At 40.0% G+C, this 22,380-nt stretch overlaps 1 protein-coding gene and 1 long non-coding RNA gene across 3 annotated transcripts in view; one reads left to right on the forward strand and one right to left on the reverse strand.

Moving 5' to 3' along the window:
• zgc:158766 (uncharacterized protein LOC100009641 homolog) overlaps positions 1-22,380 on the reverse strand; it is a 173,966-nt gene that overhangs the window by 89,124 nt on the left and 62,462 nt on the right. For both annotated transcript variants that reach the window (XM_059945321.1, XM_059945320.1), the window contains exon 2: positions 2,902-3,099. In XM_059945321.1, the coding sequence (XP_059801304.1) occupies positions 2,902-3,099 (198 nt within the window). The remainder of the gene's footprint in view (positions 1-2,901; positions 3,100-22,380) is intronic.
• Positions 962-21,120, forward strand: LOC132378421 (uncharacterized). The gene is made up of 3 exons (XR_009507032.1): positions 962-1,395; positions 18,998-19,114; positions 20,489-21,120. It is a non-coding gene; the product is annotated as an uncharacterized LOC132378421 (long non-coding RNA).

The raw sequence follows: 22,380 nt of genomic DNA on the forward strand, positions 1-22,380 counted from the left end.
CAAAAACAATCCCTTCAGAGCCAGCCCTGCCCTGCTATCCCTGTACTAATCCCATTTACCCAGGTTATTTCTGACTCACCTTCAATGTCCGAGTCACATTTCACCATCTACATCCAATCACCCTGTGACCAACCAATGTCGTGCATTTCTCATTAAGAGCCCCCTTCGCTCTGTCCATCCAAGCCCCTGGGTCACCCTACACAATCTGCTAGGCTTCACCCTCTTTCTCTTTACAAAGTACCCTTATTACAAATACAATACATTCTACATGACTACAAATATACATACACAAGACAGTGACTAATAGAGTTACTAGATGAACTAAATTATACTAAAATGTTCCCAATCTCTCTCAAGGGGCACTCAGCCCCAGTGTCCAATGGTCCCAAAACGCCTCAATGGTACTCGTGTTCACTCTCAACAGTTACCCAGGCACAGACATACCCCCTAAACATTGCCAGGTCGTCCACCTGGGCAGAACCCTCTGCCAGCCACTTCCAGATAGCTGTTTTAGCCAACCCCAAGAACCCCTTCACTCTCAAAGGTCCACCTGAGATTCACCCTACCAAATGTTTTCCAGGACCATTTTATTTCCAGCCTGCCCCCTCCCTCTCAGATCTGCCTAAGCTTCACTTTGCCTAATCTATTTGCGGTCCTCCCTGCTGCCCACTAACCCTGTGCCATACACGTAGTTCACTCTGTCTTCTCAACCCATTCAAGATTCACCTATCTTGGTGTGCAGGCTCATCACCCCGCACCTCTTTACAGTTTGTGTCCATTTCCAATCAACCAGTGGCTGATTAATGCTGTGTGCTCCTTGGTTAATAGCCCCTTCTCTCTGTGCACCCTACATGGTCTGCAAGGTCATCACCCATTTAGGCCTGCCAGAGTCACATCCTGCCCTCTCCCATTCCCATTAACACCACCCTTAATATCCCCTACAGCCCATTTGTCCTCTCCCTTTCACTTATGTTTCATCACCAAAATCCTGGGCCTTTGAAACAATTTTTTCTCTGTCTCCACAGGTGGTGACTGAAATCTGAGCTTACTTTTGTTTTACTTCAGAGCCTCCTCTCCGTACCTCACTATCATTTGCTGAGCAGCATACAACCTATGACACGCGTCCAAGGTGTCACACGCAAAAATCTTGCCAGCACATGACATGTAACGCCACCCCTCAATTCGTTAAACTGCACCCATAATAAAAAGAGACGCGATGTTTATCTTTGCTGCTGAATGAAGCAGCAAATGATTTTTACAACCCAGGAGCGGTAAGATGTTTTCACAGGATACGTCTCATCCTGGCTTAGTGCCAGCCAGACGGTTTCAAGAACACATAATGTTGGACGATACTTTCTGAAATCCTCACACACCTGGTGTACTCATCAGTATTCGGTTAGTAAAAGGTTTTAATACTATATAGAAATGTTACTTATCAATTGCCTTTTCAAAAGATTAATATTAATAACTTTTGAACAGATTTTATAAAATGCTTTATATTTTTCAGTCTGCCCCGTTATACATTTATTAACAGTAATACAATGAATACATGTGAACAAACAACAGGGCTCATCCTTTCTGATTAAAAAAGGTCCAAAACATCTTCACTGTCGAAGATGCTTGCTAAGATGTTTCATTGTGATATTTTCACACTAATGATCTTCTTCTTCATCAGCTAGAAAACAATTTGAAAAGAAATCCTGTTGCTTTACAATGTTCAGTCCTCAGCAAACAATCTCACCTTTACTTATTGAGACAACTACAAAACCTTAGCTGCAGAATTTAGTCAGAAGTCCTCACTATCACACCCATCCAAATTGTTTCTTTGTAGCTAGTAAGTGTAGAAAGCAGGCAATAAGGAAGAAAAGGAAGGTGATGTGTTGCTACAACCCTTGCTACAACACTTGCTACAACCCTGGTCATCCCAAAACACTCAGCAAATGGAAATGTTTTTTAGGGTATACATGTTGTAATATAGGAAATATAGTTATTTTGAACAAAGCAGGATTTCACTGACTAGTGCCATAAGAATGCATAATGAATTTAAGTGACAGAGGAGGGATTAGAACTGGTCAAACACCCGGAGATCTCTAAAGCTCTTTTTAGAATCAGAATCAGGTTTATTATCACCGGCACGTGATGTGAAATTTGTTAACTTAGCAGCAGCAGTTCAATGCAATACATCAACCAGCAGAGAGAAAAAAAAGAAATCAAATAATTATAATAATAATAAATAAACAAGTAAATCAATTACATATATTGAGTAGATTACCAAAAAATGTGCGAAAATAGAAATACTGTATATTTAAAAAAAAGTGAAGTAGTGTCCAAAGATTCAATGTCCATTTAGGAATTGGATGGCAGAGGGGAAGAAGCTGGTCCTGAATCGCTGAGTGTGTGCAACTGAAAGGTCTGATGTTGCTTTAATATAAAGCTTCATTTGAAAGATTCTCTCTTTCTGGTTGAGTGCATGTAAGTATTAGTTGAGATATTCTGAACTCAAATCAGGATTCAAATCTATAATCTTCCAACTAGGAGGTGAGAAAGGTACAGACTGAACAAAACCAGAAATCATGCTTTTATGTTGCATTTTTGTGAAAACTTCACAAGACATCGCCTCTGTTCAGCAAATCCCATCATCATATTCTTTCAGCATATATAATCCTCAGGATTTCTTCTAAGAGCAACATAACTATTTGCTTGTATTCTGAAGACTGTGCAAAATCAAAGACCTGTTTAAGTAATACTTTTCACTATCACACATGGCTGGCTGTATTTAACAAGATTCAGCTTGCTAAATCCACTCTATTTTGGGCAGACCGAGACTTTTTACTGTATTATCTCTGTTCCTAAGCCAGTGGCAATAAATGCCCTTGCTTCCTATGGTGACTGTCTACTCACACATGTGTCCCGCTGAATGCACTGAAGGATTCGCTTCGCCGGCACCAGGAAATCGATCAGACAGCGGAGTCCGTCCCCTCGGTATGACTTCTCCACTACGTGGAAGAGTTGCCACAGGACAGTGGCCGCAGTGACTTCGAATGGCGGGTATAGAGCTGAAAGTGTGTTCTGTATGTAGGTGTCAAGGGATTCCGAGTCCTACAGAAGGTATAAACAGAAGCAAGTGTTCATTCCACCTGCATTTCCAAAAGGGCTTTGAAAGTAATAAAACCATTTACAAAATATTTTAATTTTTGTAAAGATATAAAATGAAGGAGCTGTAAGCCATAAACTAACCAAAGCAACTTGCAGGCAATAAGATATTTTGAAAGTTGTGATGTGGAAAAAAAAGGAGCAGTTAATTTGCACGGAGACAGCTTCCAAAGACAATAACATCCTCATAAGGTTGGTTAAAGGATAAAGATTTAACTCACACAACAGGGAGAAATCCTAAATCGTTAAAAGTAGTCTAACAGAAGTGAGAATCAAATAAACTGCTTATGCTGGGAATCTAAAACAAAAACAGAAAAAGATGGAAATTCTCAACAGGACAGGCAGCATCTATGGAACGGGAAGCAGAGTCAATATTTCAGGTCAGACAGGTTTTGTCAATATGTCAGCTTTCTGATAAAGGGTTTCCAACATGAAACCTTGACACCGTTTCTCTTCCCATGAGCGTGGCCTGACCAGAGGAGTATTTCCAACAGTTTCTGTTTTTGTTTTATGTCTCCTCTATTACAAACTGTGAAGCAAAGTTGCACAGAAAAAGAAACTGAGCATCCAGCAGTAATCATGTTTTCTCTCCTCTGGGAGCAACAGAGATCTTTTAAATTATGCAGAACTTTCAAAGGTAAAAAATAAAGCAGTATCTACTTGTGGGGCCGAAACAAAACTGTGTTTCAAGGCCTTAGCTAATAAAGTCTAACAGGAACTGGAGAATGGTGTCCAGAACAGGAATGGAGAATATCGTTTAACTCACTGGAACTAAGGATCCCAAAGATTTGTTGAAGTCGGCAGTATTGATGCATGCAAGAGGAAGGCAGATAAATCATTAAGGAAAGGGGGATGAGTTTCTACTGGTGGATTAGGCTATGCTAAATTAGGAAGTGAGATTTTTGAAATACACAGACAAATTGGATCAAAAAGGCCTCTGTGCTTTAATTCTATAAGCTTCCATATAAGTCAATAAGTGATGAGAATGCACAGTCCTAAGCATTGCTTTCAGTCACAAGTTTCATTCTATTGCAACAATTGGAAATTTTCTCTACAATTCCTTATGGGCATGCATAATGAATGACTGTTAGACCCTTGGCAAGGCATGAGTGAACCTGTGCCAAGACAATGCTATCCAGTGGCATGAAAAATATTCCTGAGGCCTGGCATTGTCCTTCCTGATAAAATCTGGTGGGAAAGGCATGGCACTTGTAACAGAAAAGCAAGCAGTTGAATTCATAATCACAAAACAATGGAATTCATATTGTGAAGAAAAGAAGCGTTTTTATTTAATATATTTGTTGCATGAACAAACTAAAGATCCCTTTCTCTATCAATAAATGATCGAGGGATCTTTCGTCTGAATGTGCTTGCTGCAAGATTATTTCATATTTTCCCCCTTCCCACATTGCACATCCCATATCATACAACTCCATTCATAAATTAGATGTTTATGCTTTGCTATGGGGATGACTTAAGGTTGTCAAGTTCCCACTACCTATAAAGTGCTCCAAATGGCGTGTGTCTCTAACAGTCCCTGACAACCAAGTCCAACTCTTGGCCTACACGTATGGCTTGGCTACTAGGCCCAGTGAAACTGATCCTACTGACAAGAGAAGGGTCAAAGGTGGACAAATGGTGCCTCAAATCCCCTTGCTTCGGACATGTAGGGCTAGTCAGCCTTGGACGGCAGCCTGCCTAGGAGAAGGAAAATTCTGATTTTTAACCTCTGCTGCATGCGGCCATACTAACCCATGGGAAAGGCTTCTGGAGTAAACCCCAAGGAAGAAATCCGGAGCAGGGGTCCCTCAGGCAGTTTGATGTTGTCTACAACTTCACTCTGGCAATCTCTGCGACGACACTGGTGCCAAGCTGTATCGGCGCTTGCTCTTCCCCTGGTCTACATCAGTGATGTGGAGAGGGGGAGCAGCTGGCTCTCCAAATCCACCAATAGTCCACCAGAGGTGCAAACCCATGATCCCCTGGGATCAACAGCTGCCTACCATTGGGATGATTAATATACTAATTCGTGCAGTGCCCTGTTCTGTTATGGTGGCACTGTGATCTGACTCTGATTTTGAGGCTCACTGTATATCTTCTGTTACACTTTACACCCAAACTGGAAAGCAATGGATTCAAGTGCCATACAGGGAACATCAGCAGAAGATCAGAGTCAGGTTTAATATCACCAGTACTGTATGTGTCGTGAAATTTGTTAAATATTTTGGCAGCAGTCTAATGAAATACATGATAAATAAATATAGAGGAAAAAAACTGAATTACAGTAAGTATATTTGTCTATTAAATAGTCAAGTTAAAAATTAGTGCAAAGAAGCAGGAATAAAAAGATTGTGAGGTAGTGTTCATGAGTTCAATGTAGATTTAGAAATTGGATGGCAGAGGGGAAGAAACTGTTTCTGAATCGCTGAGCGTGTGCCTTCAGGCTTTAGTACCTCCTACCTAACAATAACGATGAGAACAAGGCATGTCCTGGGTGGTGGGGGTCCTCAATGACAGACACTGCCTTCCTAAGGCACCGCTCCTTGAAAATGTCTTGGATACTTCAGAGGCTGGTGCCCATGATGGAGCCGGCTGATCTTACAAGTTTCTGCAACTTAATTCGATCCTGTTCAGTAGGCCTCCATATCGAATGGAGATGCAGCCAGTCAGAATGCTCTCCATGGTATCTTTATAGAAGTTTTGAGTGTTTTAATTTGCAAAGCAAATCTCCTCAAACAGAATAAAATATAGCCGCTGCCTTGCCTTTTTTATAGCTGCATCAATATTTTTGGATCCAGGTTTGGTCCTCAGAGATACTGACACCTAGGAACTTAAAAGTTCACACTCTCTCCACCTGATCCCTCTATGAGGATTGGTTTGTGTCCTTCATCTTATACTTTCTGAAGTCCACAATCAGCTCTTTGGTCTTTCTGGCATTGAGTACAAAGCTGTTGATGCACTAAGTGGTATATCTCATTCCTGAACACCCTTTTGTCACCATCTGAAATTCTGCCAACAATGGTTGTATCATCTGGGCTATGCCTAGCCGCATAGTCATGGGTGTAGAGAGAGTAGAGCAATGGGCTAAGGACATCTCCCTGTGGTGAACCAGTGTTGATTGTCGGTGAAGTAGAGAATTTACTTCCAATCCACACAGATTGTGGTCTGCTGTTTAGGATCCAGTTACTGAGGGAGGTATAGAGGTCTAGGTTTTGTAGCTTTTTGATCAGGACTGTGGGAATGATGGTATTAAGTGCTAAACATAGTCGATAAACAGCATCCTGACATACGTATTTGCATTGTCCAGGTGATTCAAGGATGAATGGAGAGCCACTGAGATCATATCTGCTGTGGACCTATTATGGTGATAGGCAAAATGCAGTGGGTTCAGGTCCTTCCTGAGACAAGTGTTGATTCTAGCCATGACCAACCTTTCAAAGCATTTCATCACCATAGAAATGAGAGCTATTGGACAATAGATATTACGACAGCTTATGCTGCTCTTCTTGGACACTTTATAGTTGCTGTCCTTTTGAAGGAGGTGGGAACCTCTGACTGTAGCAGTGAGAGATTGAAAATATCTTTGAATGCTCCCAGCAGCTGGTTGGCAAGAGTTTTCAGAGCCTTACCAGGTACGTCATTGGGCTCTGCTGCCTTTGCAAGGGATCACCCTCTTGAAAGCAGGACACAGAAGCATGAGATAAAAACCTGCTTCAAACTCTGGACACACTAGAAATCTGAAATAAAAGAGAATGCTGGAAATACTCAACCTGTGGGATCCCATTGGAGTTGGCAGAAGTTACAGAGAAACTTGTTGTAACACATGATTATTGGAGTTACTGTCACCTCCCTGTCAGGTTGAACCAGTCTGGCCATTCTCGTCTGATTCTCTCATTAACAAGGCATTTTTCCCCACAGAACTGCCTCTCACTGGATTTTTTTTTTCCACACCATTCTCTGTAAAGTCTTTAGATTGTTGTGCATGAAAATCCCAGGAGATCATCAGTCTCTGAGATACTCAGATCATCCCGTCTAGCACCAACAATCATTCCACGATCAAAGCCACTTAGATCATATTACTTCTCCATTCTAGTGTCTGACCTGAATAACAACTGAACCTCTTGACCATCACTGCATGCTTTTATGCACTGAGTTGCAGCCATTTGATTGACTGATTAGAAATTTGCATTAGCAACAGATTAGGTGTACCTAATATAGTGGCCACTGAGTGTATGCTCTCTTCGAGTCTCATCTGTACTCCTATACAAAGCAAATGTCACTTTTGCCCCCATTTTCCACCCCATGAGCTTCCACATACAGAACCATCCTTGGTATTTTCCTCAGTGTGAATCCACCAGCAGACACATCCCCCTTCAAGCTTTCACCCTCTAACTTACTGATTTAGTGCATCTCCACTGACACCAACCCTTCTTACCCTTACGGCTTTCAAGTGGGCAAAATCACCTGCTTTTTCACCTCTCCCCTCCCCACCACCTAAAGGTTTCACACATTTGGACCAGAGAAACAGCCTTTTGCTTCAGTGACCCAGGTTGAGTCCCAACGCGTAGCACTGTTTCTGTGGAGATAGCACGTTCTCCATGTCATCATGCAAGCTTCCCCCCAGGGACTCCGGTTTCACCCTGTAAACAAAAGATGCACAACCTGGCAGGTTAATAGGCCTCCATAAATTATCCCTGATGTGGAGGTTATTTGCAGAGTCTGGTGAGGGAAGGGAATAAATGAAATCAGTGCAGGACTACTGTAACTCGATAGTCAGTGTGGAGTCAGTGGGCGAAACCATATTACTATGGCTTTGCAGAGCATGCCCATTCAGTCCCTATGGGTAACTCTTGAGCTTTCAGTGCATTTACTCCTATTCTCCAACCCACTCCCTCTTTAACCTCCTTGACCTGTGACACTGTTCCTAAGATCAGAGTTCCCACCGCTTTCTGTGAGGAGTTTGTACATCCTCCTCCTGAAGGCGTAGGTTTCCTCCAGGTGCTCCAGTTTCCTCCCAAAGTCCAAAGACCTATCGGGTGGGTTAATTTGTCATTGTAAATTGTCCTGTGATCGGGCTTAGGGTTCAGTTGGGGGTTGCTGGTCTGCACGGTTCGAAGGGCTGAAAAGCCCTGTCCAGTGCTGTATCTCAATAAATAAAAATAAAAACATCAATGTAAGCTTAAGGAATAACATCTCAACTTTTGCATAGGCACACCACAGGCCAGTTCTAATAAAACATCACCAACTTGTATTATTAACTCTGTACTCTCTCTGCAGACATGGGCTGAATATTGTGTATTACCAGCATTCTCATTTGTTTCAGATTCCAGCAGCTGCATTCTTGTACCTTCCAATCCTTATTTTCTTCGTGATCTTCACTAAGTTCCAAGTATTGACCAACAGGGCATTCAGGAATGAACTTGCCGGGAATACCCATAACTTGAATGGCAGACACCCGACTTCACAAGTCCATTTATTATATGTACTACATTACTCTTCATGCCCTTTGTGGAATAGTAGATAAAGAAAACTTTCAGCCCCTAACACGTGACGTCATGGGTTAATCAGAACTCAGATTACACTTCCACCAGCAATCATGACACCATATACAGCGAAAACAAACTGCTCTGCCCAGCAACCCACCTATTTAACATTAGCCTGATCACAGGACAATTTACAATGGCCAGTGAAGCTACTACTTGGTACATCATTGGACTGTGGGAGGAAACCCACATTGAACGTGCAAGCCCCTTAGAGGCAGCATCGGAATTGAACTGCAAACTCCAACATGCTGAGTTGTAATAGTGCCGTGCTAACCGCTATGCTACTGGTGCCCACAACCATGAGCGTTTATTGTATGGATACAGTGTAGGACAGGGCATTCTGGTTCAACAAGCTGCACCAGCCACCTATTTAACACAAGCCTATAACAGGACAACTTACAATGCACTGTTGTGTGGCATGGAACCACAAGACCTTACAGATGACAGCAAAACGCACTGGTTTCTCCCTCTCCCTTACTTGTGACATTTACCAGGAGCATTGCAAACAAAGGGCCTGAGGCATTGCTGAGGGTCTCTCTCATCCATCCCACAATCTCCTTGACCTTCTACCATCTGGAAGGAGGTACAGAAACATCAGGACTAAGACTGCCAGACAGCTTCTTCCCTCAGGCTGAGAGACTAATGAATACCCTGCCACTGGTGCTGTGCACTACATGCATTTTGAATTAGATTATTAACTTATTTATGGTAATATTTTGCTTTAATACTGTGTGTGGTATATGTTTTGTTGTTGCACTGTTGTCCAGAGGGATGATCTACACACACACACACACACACACACACACACACACACACACACACACACACACACACACACACACATGCACACAGAGTCAGGTGACAATAAAATTGTACTTGTGTAACACTCTGTAAGGTTTCACTGCTAATGTAATGGCCTCTCTGTACTGTTTCACTGCTAAGGCAATGGTTTCCCTGTAGTAGCAATGTTTGGGTTATGACAAGAGATAATGGGGCCTTTGGAATATATGTTCACCAATGAGGGGCATGCTGTTCTTTCTTGTGGGTCTGGGAGCAGGGATTTTGTGGTCTTTTGTTGGTGAGAGATGAAAAGAGAAGACACGAATGGAGAGATTTGGTAGACTGCCGGATGGATTAGATGGGTTCAAAGATTGGCCACGATCTAAGGTTGATGGGAAACGACTGGATGAAATGGTGAGCTCCAACGTGCACATTAGACAGTTTCATTAAAATGGACCCTTTTTTCTTTTTATTTTCTTTACTAACCCTATAGTCCGAAACCGATTTATAAAGTTCAATCATTTAATTACATATGGTGTACTGTCTGATGTTTTGCGGTTCAGATTTGTAACTGGGCAACACATCACACAGCATCCGCACAAGCAAAATTTCTCAGTTTGGCAGGGCCAGAGGCTGTCCTCCCCTAGACAAACACGTGCTGGCTGAACCTAAGGCTTAAACTTGGATAACCAAATAACCTACAAAGCCGTACATCTTTGGAATGTGGGAGGAAACCGGAGCACCCAGAGGAAACCCCCACACAATCATGGGAAGGATGTACAAACTCCTTACAGATAGTAGCAGGAATTAAACTCTTAACTCCAGAATGCCTCGAGCTGTAATAGCGACCCTCTTAACCGCTACCCCGCCACTTCATGTACTCATTTGGCTCTTGGCCTATATAGAAAAGGAATAGATCAATCAGAGAGTTTTTGCAGCTGGCTCAATGTTCTAACTTTAGAAAATTTTAAACAGCTATGACAACACATTGAAACATTTTCAAAGAAACTCATAGGTACCCAAACTCATTCCATCACTTTCCACTCCCATCTGATTACACCCACGTTTCCTTTCAAGGACCCAAATCTGAGAAACAGGGCACACAACATAGAAACTCAATGAGTGATTGTCAATACTACTGCAGTACAAAAGTCATCTACTGCCACTATCTATCACTCCCTTTCACCCTAACCATCTATTCCTTTCTCCCTCATGTATTTGTCAATCTCCCGTTCATCCAAGAGACCCAATCAACAATATCTCATTACATGTTCAATAAATCTCCCTAACTTGCAAATCTATCTCAACTCCAGGAAATGTGTTTATCTAAGATTGCAAAGGACATTATTGAACCCTGACTAATTGCATACTGCAGTATTTCCATATTTCCACCAGCATCTTATTGTTCTAATAAACTCTTATCTACCCTCAATGATGAATTATAGTGACATGTCAGTCCAGATATTATTACCACTAATGCTCTGAAGGGAAATACATTCTCTTGCAAATACCACTGATGTTACATACTACTCTTCTTAACTTCTATTTGGCTAGACAGGAGAAGTATTAATGCCAGTCTGTGAGAAAGGAAAGGCTTGTTATGAGATGGTGCTTTTGCTAACCTCAAAATATCAGATTCAATAAAGAGTGCTCCACTAGCATATTCTGATGAACCATGAAGGCACAAGCAGCCTTGTGGTGGTTCTCAAAGTAGAGGATTCATAGGGAGTCCTAAACAGCAGCTGCAAAAAATTGTATCTGATGGCCATCTACCTCATCATCTAAAGGCGATGGCTATTTATGAAAGAGTTAGCTACGTTTCTAGACAAGTGATAGGATGAAAGTTTTCTTAGTAATGAAAGCAACACAGAGATTGGAGGAGGCCATCCAGACACGTCGACCTGCTCCACCCTGAATAAAATCATGGCCTATAATGCACTTCATGGAAGTTCATACAGTTTTTCTCCACACATTTCAGTAGCCCCATCTAAATAAAATCTCTTTGTGGTCTCAACGTCCAAATAAAACCTGTTGCCCTAAGCCTTCGAGTCGGGAATTTACAGATTTCCTTCACCATTTGTATTACATCCTTTTGCTTATTTTATTTATATGCCTTTCTTGACTTTCACAGCATGTCTACCTTGAAGTTTTAGATAACACACACTTTTTGTTACCTATTTTCAATTAGCCTCATTAACCTAATCTGTGGTTCCTTTCTACCTTGTGTGTCACCTAGCTTCCTTTAAACCAGGAGCTCTCAACCTTGTTATGCCATGGACCACTACTATTAACCGAGGAGATGTGGGACCCCTGATGGAGAACCCCTGCTTTATCCACATGCGCTCTGTAACCACATTTTCTGGTAACAATTTGAAGATTCTTTTATTTTGCCAAAAATAAATCCCTTACACAATTCCACCCTTGGCCATAGAACATTAAGGTCCGGTATAGGCCCATGATATCTTGGCAATATTTTAACCTCAACTAAGATCAATCTAACCCTTCTTTCCTACACAGCCGACCATTTTCCTAATATCCATGTGCCTACCTAAGAGTTCCCTCGATGTCCCTAATATATCTGCCTCTACTACCCCACCGCTTGCAGCACCTTCCAATAACCCACTGCTCTCTATGTAAAAACCTTACCACACCACCCACTCCCCAAAGATATGTCTCTTTGTATCAGCCATTTCTACCCTGGGGAAAAAAGTCTCTGGCTGTCTACTCGATCCATGCCTCTTTTCATCTTGTACACCTCTATCAAGTCACCTTTCATCCTCCTTTGCTCCAAAGAGTAAAGCCCTGATTCACTGGAATTATCCTCGTAAGGCATGGCTTCTAATTCAGGCCACATCCTAGTAAATCTCTTCAATCCAAGTTTACACAGCACATACTCAAACCTTTCAGGTCTTGTCTCATTGTGGTGAATCTTTGTTGTACCCTCCCCAAGCACAATATGGGTGGCAGTGTGCTGAAACATCGGTGCTGCTGCCTCACAGATCCAAGGACCCAGTCTCAATCCTGACATCCATTGCAGACTGTAAGCAGTTTGCATATTCTCCCTGTGACCTCCTTAGCTTTCTTTGGCTATTCTGCTTTCATCTCACATGAAAAGATATGCTGGAAAATTAATAGGTTATCATAAATTACCCATTAATGCAAGTATATTACAAATAAAAAACAAAGAGGAATTGATCAGCACCTGAGAGAGTGCAAGTTGCAGGGCTACAAGTAAATATGGTTCTAAATAGGAAGACACTATAAAAGAGAGAGCACTTCCTCTCTTTTGCAGTCTAGCCCATCATGTTAAATGCAAACATTATAATTAAACTTTTGTATTTGCCACCCATGTACATATGTTGCTGTTAACAGTACAATTAAAGTCTCCTGACTATAAAATATATTTTACAGTAAAATCAGACCTTAAACCTTCCATTTAAAAGTTATTTTCCTGTACAGGGAATAAACATTGCCCAAATTTCAGGCTTTGATCTGCATTAGTGACCAGATTTTCACAGCCCAGACAGAGAAAACAACTGTTGTTTGATTTGTACAAAACCAAATGGGATGAGTAACTTTCATACAGAATATGTCAAATTGCAGGTCCTGAAAGATCCATAGCATAGTAAATTGTAAACATGCTCTGCGGGTATAGATAATTTTGGATCTATGAAAAAAAAATCATCAACTAAATGCATACACAAGATTGGCCTGTGATCATATTATAAAGGCTATAGAGTTGAGAGTAAAAAGAATTGTGGAAATAAGCAAAAGGAACATTTGAAATACCTGCAGATTTTTAAATCTGGTCTAGTTTGTAAAACCAAAAGCTCTTTAGAACAGCTTCATCCACATGGTTCCAAGAGTTCCTTGCTATTAGTGTTTTCTCATCATGTGCAAGTGTCTTGAAGACTAATTGCCAATGACTGGTATCTAAAATTAATCATTAATTTTATTATCATGCGGCCACCAGAATAATGAAAGACAATCAAGATGGCCTTAATATTTCACCATCTGACAGAGTCTATGTTCCTCTTTAAATGGATTTGTCAGATTAGTTAAATTTCCTTGTGGTTTGTCAGTTCACATTTATCTGCTTTGTTCAATATGAAATATGGACAAGGACAAAATGGCCAACTTTTATTATGGCTCATGATAATCTCCACACTTAACAGATCATTTATGCTCCACTAAACAGTTAAACAAAGCAGTTGAGTTTAGATTAAAATACCTGTCTGTATTTAACAAGAGTCCACCTGGTGTGGTCAGAAACAGACACCTTCAGCTTTTGTGAAGGCACCAGGGGAAATAGATTTCCAACTGATCGCAGGCTTTGAATGTCAGCTGTTACCTGAATCTGTCCAGACATGACATTGACACACTCGGCTAAACCTTCCTTTGATCTGAATTCTGCAAACTAGACGAATTGTTCAACATGAATGCTCCAGGCTAGTCAATGTGCCAAGGTGGAGATTCTTTTATTCACTCCCCCTGTAGCTTGATACTCAGTTTCCACCCACAGCAGAAACAAAATACATTTAAGCATACAGAAAGAAAGAACCAACCTATTACCAAATTTTAACAAAGATGCTTTAATCATGTACATTAGCAGGTATGAATGCTTTCTTTGCTACAGCAGCCTGTATAATCTATAGCAGAAACCTTGAAGCAAAACAAAATTTACTCAATGGAAGATGAATCGAAGGATTCTGCTCAGATACTTGTGTAACTTTAACCTCTTTTTTAGTGCATCACAGAATAACAGCCAGGCTAATACATCTTCCAAAGCATTAGTTAATAAAATAATGCAGGTGATTGTCCTGGTTGCTTTTCTTGGATCCCAAGACCCTGTTGGACATTGTTAATGTGCAATGCTGTGAGACACAGATATGAGAATGCTGTGAGACTGATATGTAGGCAAACAATGGAAGAACTTTGTGGCCTCAAGCTGTGACGTCGCCTATTGTGGCTGCTTGGAGGGAAGGAGTTGGAATTGGTGCTCTCCGTTGGAGTGTTGGAGGCAGTGTGGCACAGCGTACATGTTGCAGTCAGTGCTGCCCAACACCTACCCACAACTCAAGTTTACACGGGGGAAAACATGATGTATTGTGCTCGATTGCATACTGCTGCATCAACGTGGACTCAGAGATCTCGACTATATATTTTTTGTGTTACTGTATTTTACTTATGCGCCCTATGTCTGCCTTGTGCTGTGTATGACCATTGGTACTGTGTTTTGCACCTCGATCCTGTTTCATTTCACTGTATTCATGGGTATTCATAGATGGTCAATGACAATTAAACTTGAACTTGAATAACTAAAACACTGTTCGCCAACCGGTTATTGTCATCAAGCCTCTAGTAAGATGACATCTGAATTAAGATTTTTCACATATATAAAGTTACTGTTGGTTATTTTATCTTTTCCTGAGAGTCAGGTCAGTAAGGACATACATTTTTAGCCTCGAGACAATCAAAAAGAATCACTGCATCTGTGTTGTTCTTTGATCAGCAATCCTTGCTGTACATTTATGTGGCAATTTAATAATTATTTATCCTTTAGGTCATAGGACGTAGGACCAGAATTAGGCCAATCAGCCCATTGAGACTGCTCCACAGTTCCACCATGGCTGATTTATTACCCTTCCCAACCCCATTATCCTGCCTTCCCTCCATAACCTACAAGATGATATGAGAAGTGTTGGCTTATCCATCTTTGTTGTCACCAGCGCCAACTGAATCAAGAGAATCTTCTATTTAACAATAATTCTCTTGGAATATGCACTGTACAAAATTGCCAGGAGATGTGAATCCAACTGTAAAAGTATGCCGGCTCTGCAACCCACCAGCTGCTACACAGTTTAGTGATCAAAAATAACTGCTCCGCTTGATGCTTCATTCTGAGGATAGTTTGGGATAGTTGTGAGCTGTGGGCTAACTTGAGCAAGTGGTCTTACCAGGATGTGTGATGAAACACTGACGTTTACACTGATTAAAAACCAGAAGGAGACAAGTACAGGCTACCAACACAACTACCCAAGTCTGTAGGTGGGGACAACATAACTGCCTTTAACAGCAGCATAATTGTGACTGTACTATTCAGGTTTGGTTCCTGCACCTTACGTCTATCACACACTACATTGCCCACAGAGGAAACTTGAATGGCAGAGAACATGAAAAGCAAAGTCAAAATATGAATTTTTGCAGGTGGAGTAAATCCCTGTCTGCTGCAAGGCAGTTTCAGGGTGGGCTGAGCACTACACAGCTGCAGGTAGTGCTTTTGTGATCGTGTTTAATAAACTGATCAGCATCTCTGTTACTTTGGGTAATCTAAGGGCAACCAAAGCCAGCAGATCTAGGTTGTGGTAGAAGTTTTGTCTACTTCCTTCAAGGATAAGTCAAGAGGGACTACCATTCACAGAAATTGTCTTTATTATTAAGACAATAATATTCTTTTTAAAACACAGGTGTATTTTCACCAATTTAGTGGTCAGCTGTTTGCTGACTGACTTTGTTTAAGCTATACATCAAACAAAAGATACGTGACGGCATTCCAGTTGATAGGAGCAATGCCTAAAAACCGGACTGTCACAATCAATCGCAACTGACAAAGTCATGATTCTGAATGCACCTTGTAAATATAAAAACATTGGTAAATGTTAGAAAAACATCCCAATTTTAAAATTTGAATTGATCTATTTAAAGTCCCCATTCTTCTGTTTGCTGCAAATTAACTTAATTAGGATCACCAGGTTAACATTAACATTGATTTAATTTATTCAGGGACTCCAACTTGCTAACCTGATTTAAGCTAATTGTTTTAGGCTCACCAAATTTGTATAAGGCTTTGTTTTATTTATTCCAGGTTAACGCAAGCAGATTACACTGACTTAAATCAATATATTTAGAGATAGCAGGTTGATATAAACCCAAGGCTTAAACTATTAAGTCTCCTTAGAATTTTTTTTGTTGAAGCAATGAAAAAACTATGAAGTGTCTCAATGTGGGAACCTCCAAGACTTACTCCCTCTTAGCCTGGTCCATGGGATCTCCACTCAGTGGGTATGTCTTCCTGCACTGAGATACTATCAAGCAGGAGCTTATTCTCAGTTTTCCTTCCCTATTTAATAGTGCAGAGTTGTTATTCCACAACAATAAATATCTACTAGAAACCAAAGCAACATGAGAGTCCAGATACTGCATAGGTTTCAATGGATTACAAAATAATATCACCTCCAGCTCAAGGTTGGTAAGGATTGTCAATCTCAATGGCCTGGTTGGAGATGTCCACATCTTGTAATTGAATAGATGAGACATGGCCTCCTCAACAATGCAAGACAATCAGAGATTTGCTCATGGTAAGGTGTCCTCATGAGGTTCAGGGAGATTTAAACAGGAAAAACCAGGAGGACAAGTGCCATTGTACTCACTCAGGTGTAAAAAAATGAAGAATTAGTCCAGTTGCAGAGTTTGACACCACTAAATGAATTGGTTATGAGAAACATTTTTTTATTAAGTATCTGAACCCAACTCAAAACAACATAGCTACTAGAACAGATTATCAATACTTTGGTTTTATATGTAGGCTTTAAGAATTTTTTTAAATAAGAAGGATGAAACTTCATTAATTTAAGAACTAAATCTTAAAGAGCTGTAGTCACTGCCATCAATAGAGCAACAAATGAAACACCATAAGTGGCCAGATTTGGAGGAATGGAGAGAATTGTAGGAATCAAGAAAGTTATAGAATAATGAGAGGCAAGACATTGGAAGGATTTGAACAAGATATCATAATAGTTATATAGAGAGGGACCAGAGAACATGGCTGAACAAGGCTGAGGGCACTTAGCAGAAGGGAAGATAGTTTTGGAAAAATACGAATTAAGAAATTGAAGCAAGAGGACATTTGGCCTATTGAACCTGTGTCTGCCTTTCAACCAGATCATTGTTGATTCTTGTTTATTTCAACTCTGTCCCTTCTATTCCTATTGCAACCCAGGTTAATTAAATCCAAAATCGTATTGTTAGAAAGTTCTACCTGTGGAGGGATGAAAATGAGGTTTACCAATTTAAAAAAAGAATTTGAAAAAAAAAATGCTATACAAAGGCAGAGAATTGAAGGAGAGAATTGCAGCAATGATTAGAATCTGAAGACATGAACCATTAAGACTGGAATTAGTAGTAACTATCTTTACCGTACTAACTTGAAAACCTCAGGGTGAAACCCCTGGAGGAGAGACAATAGTGATAAAAGATTTAGTGAAGCTATGGCTATAGCACGCAGCAGCTTTAATCAGACAATATCGGCAGAGATGAGTGTCCAAAATCCCCACCATGTAGTCAGGAATTAGTTCTGTAAAATCATACCAAGGGATTTGGTCAAGTTTTTGTACAAGCTTGTGAACTAACTTTTTGTGGATGATAAGCTATTTCATTCCAATGAACCAAGAAACAAGATGGTGAGTTACCCAAGAGGAAGAACCAGCGCGGGAATAGAATGTGTAATGATGCAGAGGATTTAATATGGCTGGATGTTTAAGTTTATTTTCATTCGAAGAATCCAAATTTGATTCTCAGCAAGAACTGAATATTTTTGCAAAGACTCTGATAAGTTACTGAATGAGATTTACTTTGTTTAAGAGTTGTGATGTAGGAGAATTGTCATGAAAAGGGTTAAACTGTATATATAATTCCTGAATTTTGAATTTAAACTTGTAAATGTACCGTCTGGAACTGAAACTGAAGTTAACTATAATACTTGAGAATGGGAATTATATTTGGTTTTCTAACTAACTAGGGATAAGTGAAAAGGAAAACTTAATCTGTAAACTTTTAAATAGAGAATAACACTAGATCTAATTAGTTAGAGAAATTGGAGAAATAAAAGTTATTCTAATGAATATCACTAATTGTAACTAAACAGGAATTTGGCATTTGTTGATATCTAAGATTTGGAACCTAAACAGAATGTTTGAATTTGGAATTATTCTTGCTCGTGTAAATATTTTGTACATATTGTTCTTTTCTTATAAACAAAACCTTATTCCCAGAACTGTGCGGTTTCTATTCACTGCCTCCTTCCACGAGAATCTTCTGATGGCCTGCTAGTAGCAAGCGTAGTTTGATTTTCTCAATAAGTGAGCTGACTAGTCACACGCAAAAAGACCAGTGCTACTCAGGTGTTACACTATATTACTTGATTTCTTTGCTATGTAGAAGTCTATTTTTATTTGAACTATTTCGAATCCAGGATATAGAATTCCTATGATTCACTCGTGTCACCAGTGTGAAGAAATATTTCAGGCTTGAATGGACTATACGGTGAGACTGTGAGTCCTGATTTTAGATACAGTAGACAAGAGGATTGTTTAGCCCCAGAACAATTTTGTATATTTTAATGAGATTAACTCTCACTGTTCCGTGGGAGTGTGAGTTTGGCCAAGTCAATTGCTCATTGTATGATAGAAACACCATCATAGGAATTAATCTGGTAAATCTTTGCTGCACTCCCTCTTTGACAGGTACATCCTTTTTATATAAGAAGACTGAAATTAAGCACAATACTCCAGGCCCACGTTCTACAAAAGGCTCCAGTTTAATTTGGCCTTCCAGTTTTAAGGCAGAAATTCCAGCTGCAGGTAAGGTACTCAATAAATTCTTAGTTGTCAATACAGACATGAAAATATAAACTGAAGACAGATTTTCTTAGGAGCGGTAGAAATACACAGCCTGGAAACAGTCCCATTAGCTCATCAAGTCCTCATTGACCACGAAACCTCAATTACACTAAATCCTCTTCTTCCAGTAACAAAGTGGTAGTGGGAACAGAAAGAAAACTGGTAGATCCTCCATGTCTCCATTACTCAACTAAATCAAACACCAAATGTTTTGCATCCCAATAAAATTCCATGAGTTGTTCCTGTGTTTGTTGAGAAATATACATGTTTGTAGTTTCCTACTGCCTGCTTCTGTTAGACATGTTCCTGACAAGCAGGATTACCAAGGAAACCTGCTGCGAAGAGAGCTCTCTCTTAATGCTTGCATCTGCCAAACACTCTGATCTTTATTCTCCAAACAGCCCAAATTCTCTCCATGTGTTTTTCAAATGGCTAATCCTGTGATGAAAGCATAGGGTGGGGGTAGCTGTTGGTGGCAGAGATTCAATCTCCTTTCTTTTAAATTCTTCATAACTTTCTCGCTGATTTGTGTGAACCTTCTGTTCCATGCAGTTCTCCATATGCTGGGATGTGCATCTAGAATTCGCAATAAGTTACTCAAGGCTTGTTTTGGCTGATGATCAGATTTATCAAAAACTTTCTTCACTTCATCGATCATTGCAGAAATAAAATTACACCCACATTAGTGAGGTGATGTCTTCAGGGAAATGTGTTTAAAGACTAGGTTGAAGAATGTAAAGGAGGCAGGCCAACCTACTCACTCTTTTCAGAGGATGCAACAAACTTGTGAATTCTGAACCTTAGAAACCTCCGGTAGGGGTATGTTCCCCATTATAATTATGACATCCATAGTTCATCAAGATCCTATTGTTCCACAGTCCTACTTTACACAGTCCTGTTAGTTACAAGTTGGGTGAAATTCAGATTTCATGTGATTTCTGAGCAACATCTGGCCATAACCACAACCATCACTTCCAAGACTGACCTGATTTACTACCTGTTCGGGTGATAGTCTGATCCAGAATTTCACTTATATGGAGAGGATAGAAATGTTTCATTAAACCAGAGAAGGTTGGTCTGTAATATACTAGGACTGTTCAAAATGATGGAAGGTATTATTGAAGTAATTAAGTAGAAACATGTTTTTCTGCTGGGAGAAGGGGATCAATCACGGTTAAAAGATTTGAAAGAATCAGATATTTCTGGAGTTTTTTTTTAAACACAGCAGGTCCTGGTGACCTGGAACGTGCTGCTTGAATGGATCCTAGTGGCAAACGAGAAGTAGTTTTTTAAAAAAAGGAGTGGAACTAACTGTATCGGGTTTTTCTTCCACAGAGCTAACAAAGGTACAACAAGCCAAGGATCCTTCCTCTGTGCCCATGATTCTATAACACATCCTCAGCTCCCTCAATACGGTCTCCACTCGGATTTGAAAGGATCAAAATCTGTATGTTGTTTTCAAATTGTTAGCTCACAGTGATGCTTAACCAACTTGCTGTCTGCAATCCCTCATTACACCACCTGCTGAAAAGTGACTGTGTGACCATTGATGTAGTGCCCTGGATTCCCTCAGCTGATTCATATGGGATTAATGTGAGAATTAAATCCTTCCACTTTCCAGTATTAGTTATTGTCTTTCTTCCATCCCTGATCCCTTATGGTAAATGAATCAGGCTATCAATATCCATTCCATTTTAAAGATCTGTGGTCATAACATCAAAATTGATAGAAGAAGAACAAAAAGGACAACGCACTCATTATATTAAAAAAAAAATCAGCCAAGAATACGTGATAAAACAATACTCCATTTTAACTTGCAATACAAGGCCCAATTTGTTGCAACTTTCTGAACTGATTTGAAAACAGATAGCTCTGGCCTCCACCAACAAAAAAGAAACTTTGATTGCAAGACTACAAGTTGTAACTTTTAATACTAAAGTTATCTTCTGAAGAGACCTTTTCTCAGAGCGAACTATAAATATTTATTAAATTTAATAAAATGGATGTGCCTTTCACATATGTTACATGCATTTTCTGTCCAACAAGTTCAAAGTATGTGTACATTATACAGTCTTGAGATTCATCTCCTTACAGGCAGACACAAAACAAGAAACACAAAGAACCCATAAAGAAAGACTGACAAACAGACCCAATGTGCAGAGGGGGAGAAAATGAATCGTGTAAACAATACTGATTGCTAGTGTGGACTAAACTACCAACTTTTTCACAAATTAAATATCACTTTCCAAACTTGGCAAAGCATCACAAGAGCATTAAATACAGTTTGACGTAGAGCCATACATGAATAACATATCAATTTGCATGGGTAGGTTATTAAACCCGTTGATCCTGCTCTGGTCATGTCTGATCATCCAAGTCCACTACCTTGAGATTAAGGTACATAACTTAGATAAGGAGGTGGAATTTATGCTGCATCTAAACTACCGAAGATAGAGTGAATTCCAAATCCTGGTTCATGGTAGTAAAATTGTGGCCACCAATGATGGAGTGATCAAACTCCAGGAGGATCAAGAATCCAGAGTTATCTAGACATACAGTAGCTAAGGTAAGGTAAAAGGACAACCAGAGTTTACAATGAGGCAGAGCAGTCTTAGGATTGATGTAGCCATGGAGTCCAAAACTTACTTTGAGATTATTAAGACACAAATATTACAAACTTTCTGATAACTCCAGGTATCTTTTCTTCTGGTTGTCCAATGCTCAGATTTCATCACTGATTGCCCAACATACCCAGATACAAATGCAGAATTTTCCCATGCCAAAAGGAGAGTGAATAGATTCTACTTTACCCAACTAAATGATCCTTCACTAAAATAAAGATGTTGCTCCCGTCTCAATGTGCAGCCAATTCTTTTTGTACACTTAAACAGAATTGTTTGTGTAATGTTTTTGAAACATTTTTGTTATTACCATTCTCCACACAATGATCTTTCTCTCGGTTGCTCGCTACGGAATCCTTTAGATTACTTTTTCTTTCCTGAAGCCTCCAGGGCAGCTTTAGAGGATTAATAACTAAGGTGGGCTCTGGCCAGAAAATTAATATATCAGCAGTGCTAACGAAGTGAAAATGTCAAATCCACTCTCCACTCATTCTCAGGGCAGTGCAGAGTAATAAATCTGCTACTTAAGAAAATATCTAAATCATGCCATGTTTCTCTAGTTCCCTCATAAAATCTGGATTTCTGAAGGTTTATTGAAGCCAGAGC

This window comes from Hypanus sabinus, chromosome 20, assembly GCF_030144855.1.
Source record: "Hypanus sabinus isolate sHypSab1 chromosome 20, sHypSab1.hap1, whole genome shotgun sequence".
Taxonomy (NCBI): Eukaryota; Metazoa; Chordata; class Chondrichthyes; order Myliobatiformes; family Dasyatidae; genus Hypanus; species Hypanus sabinus.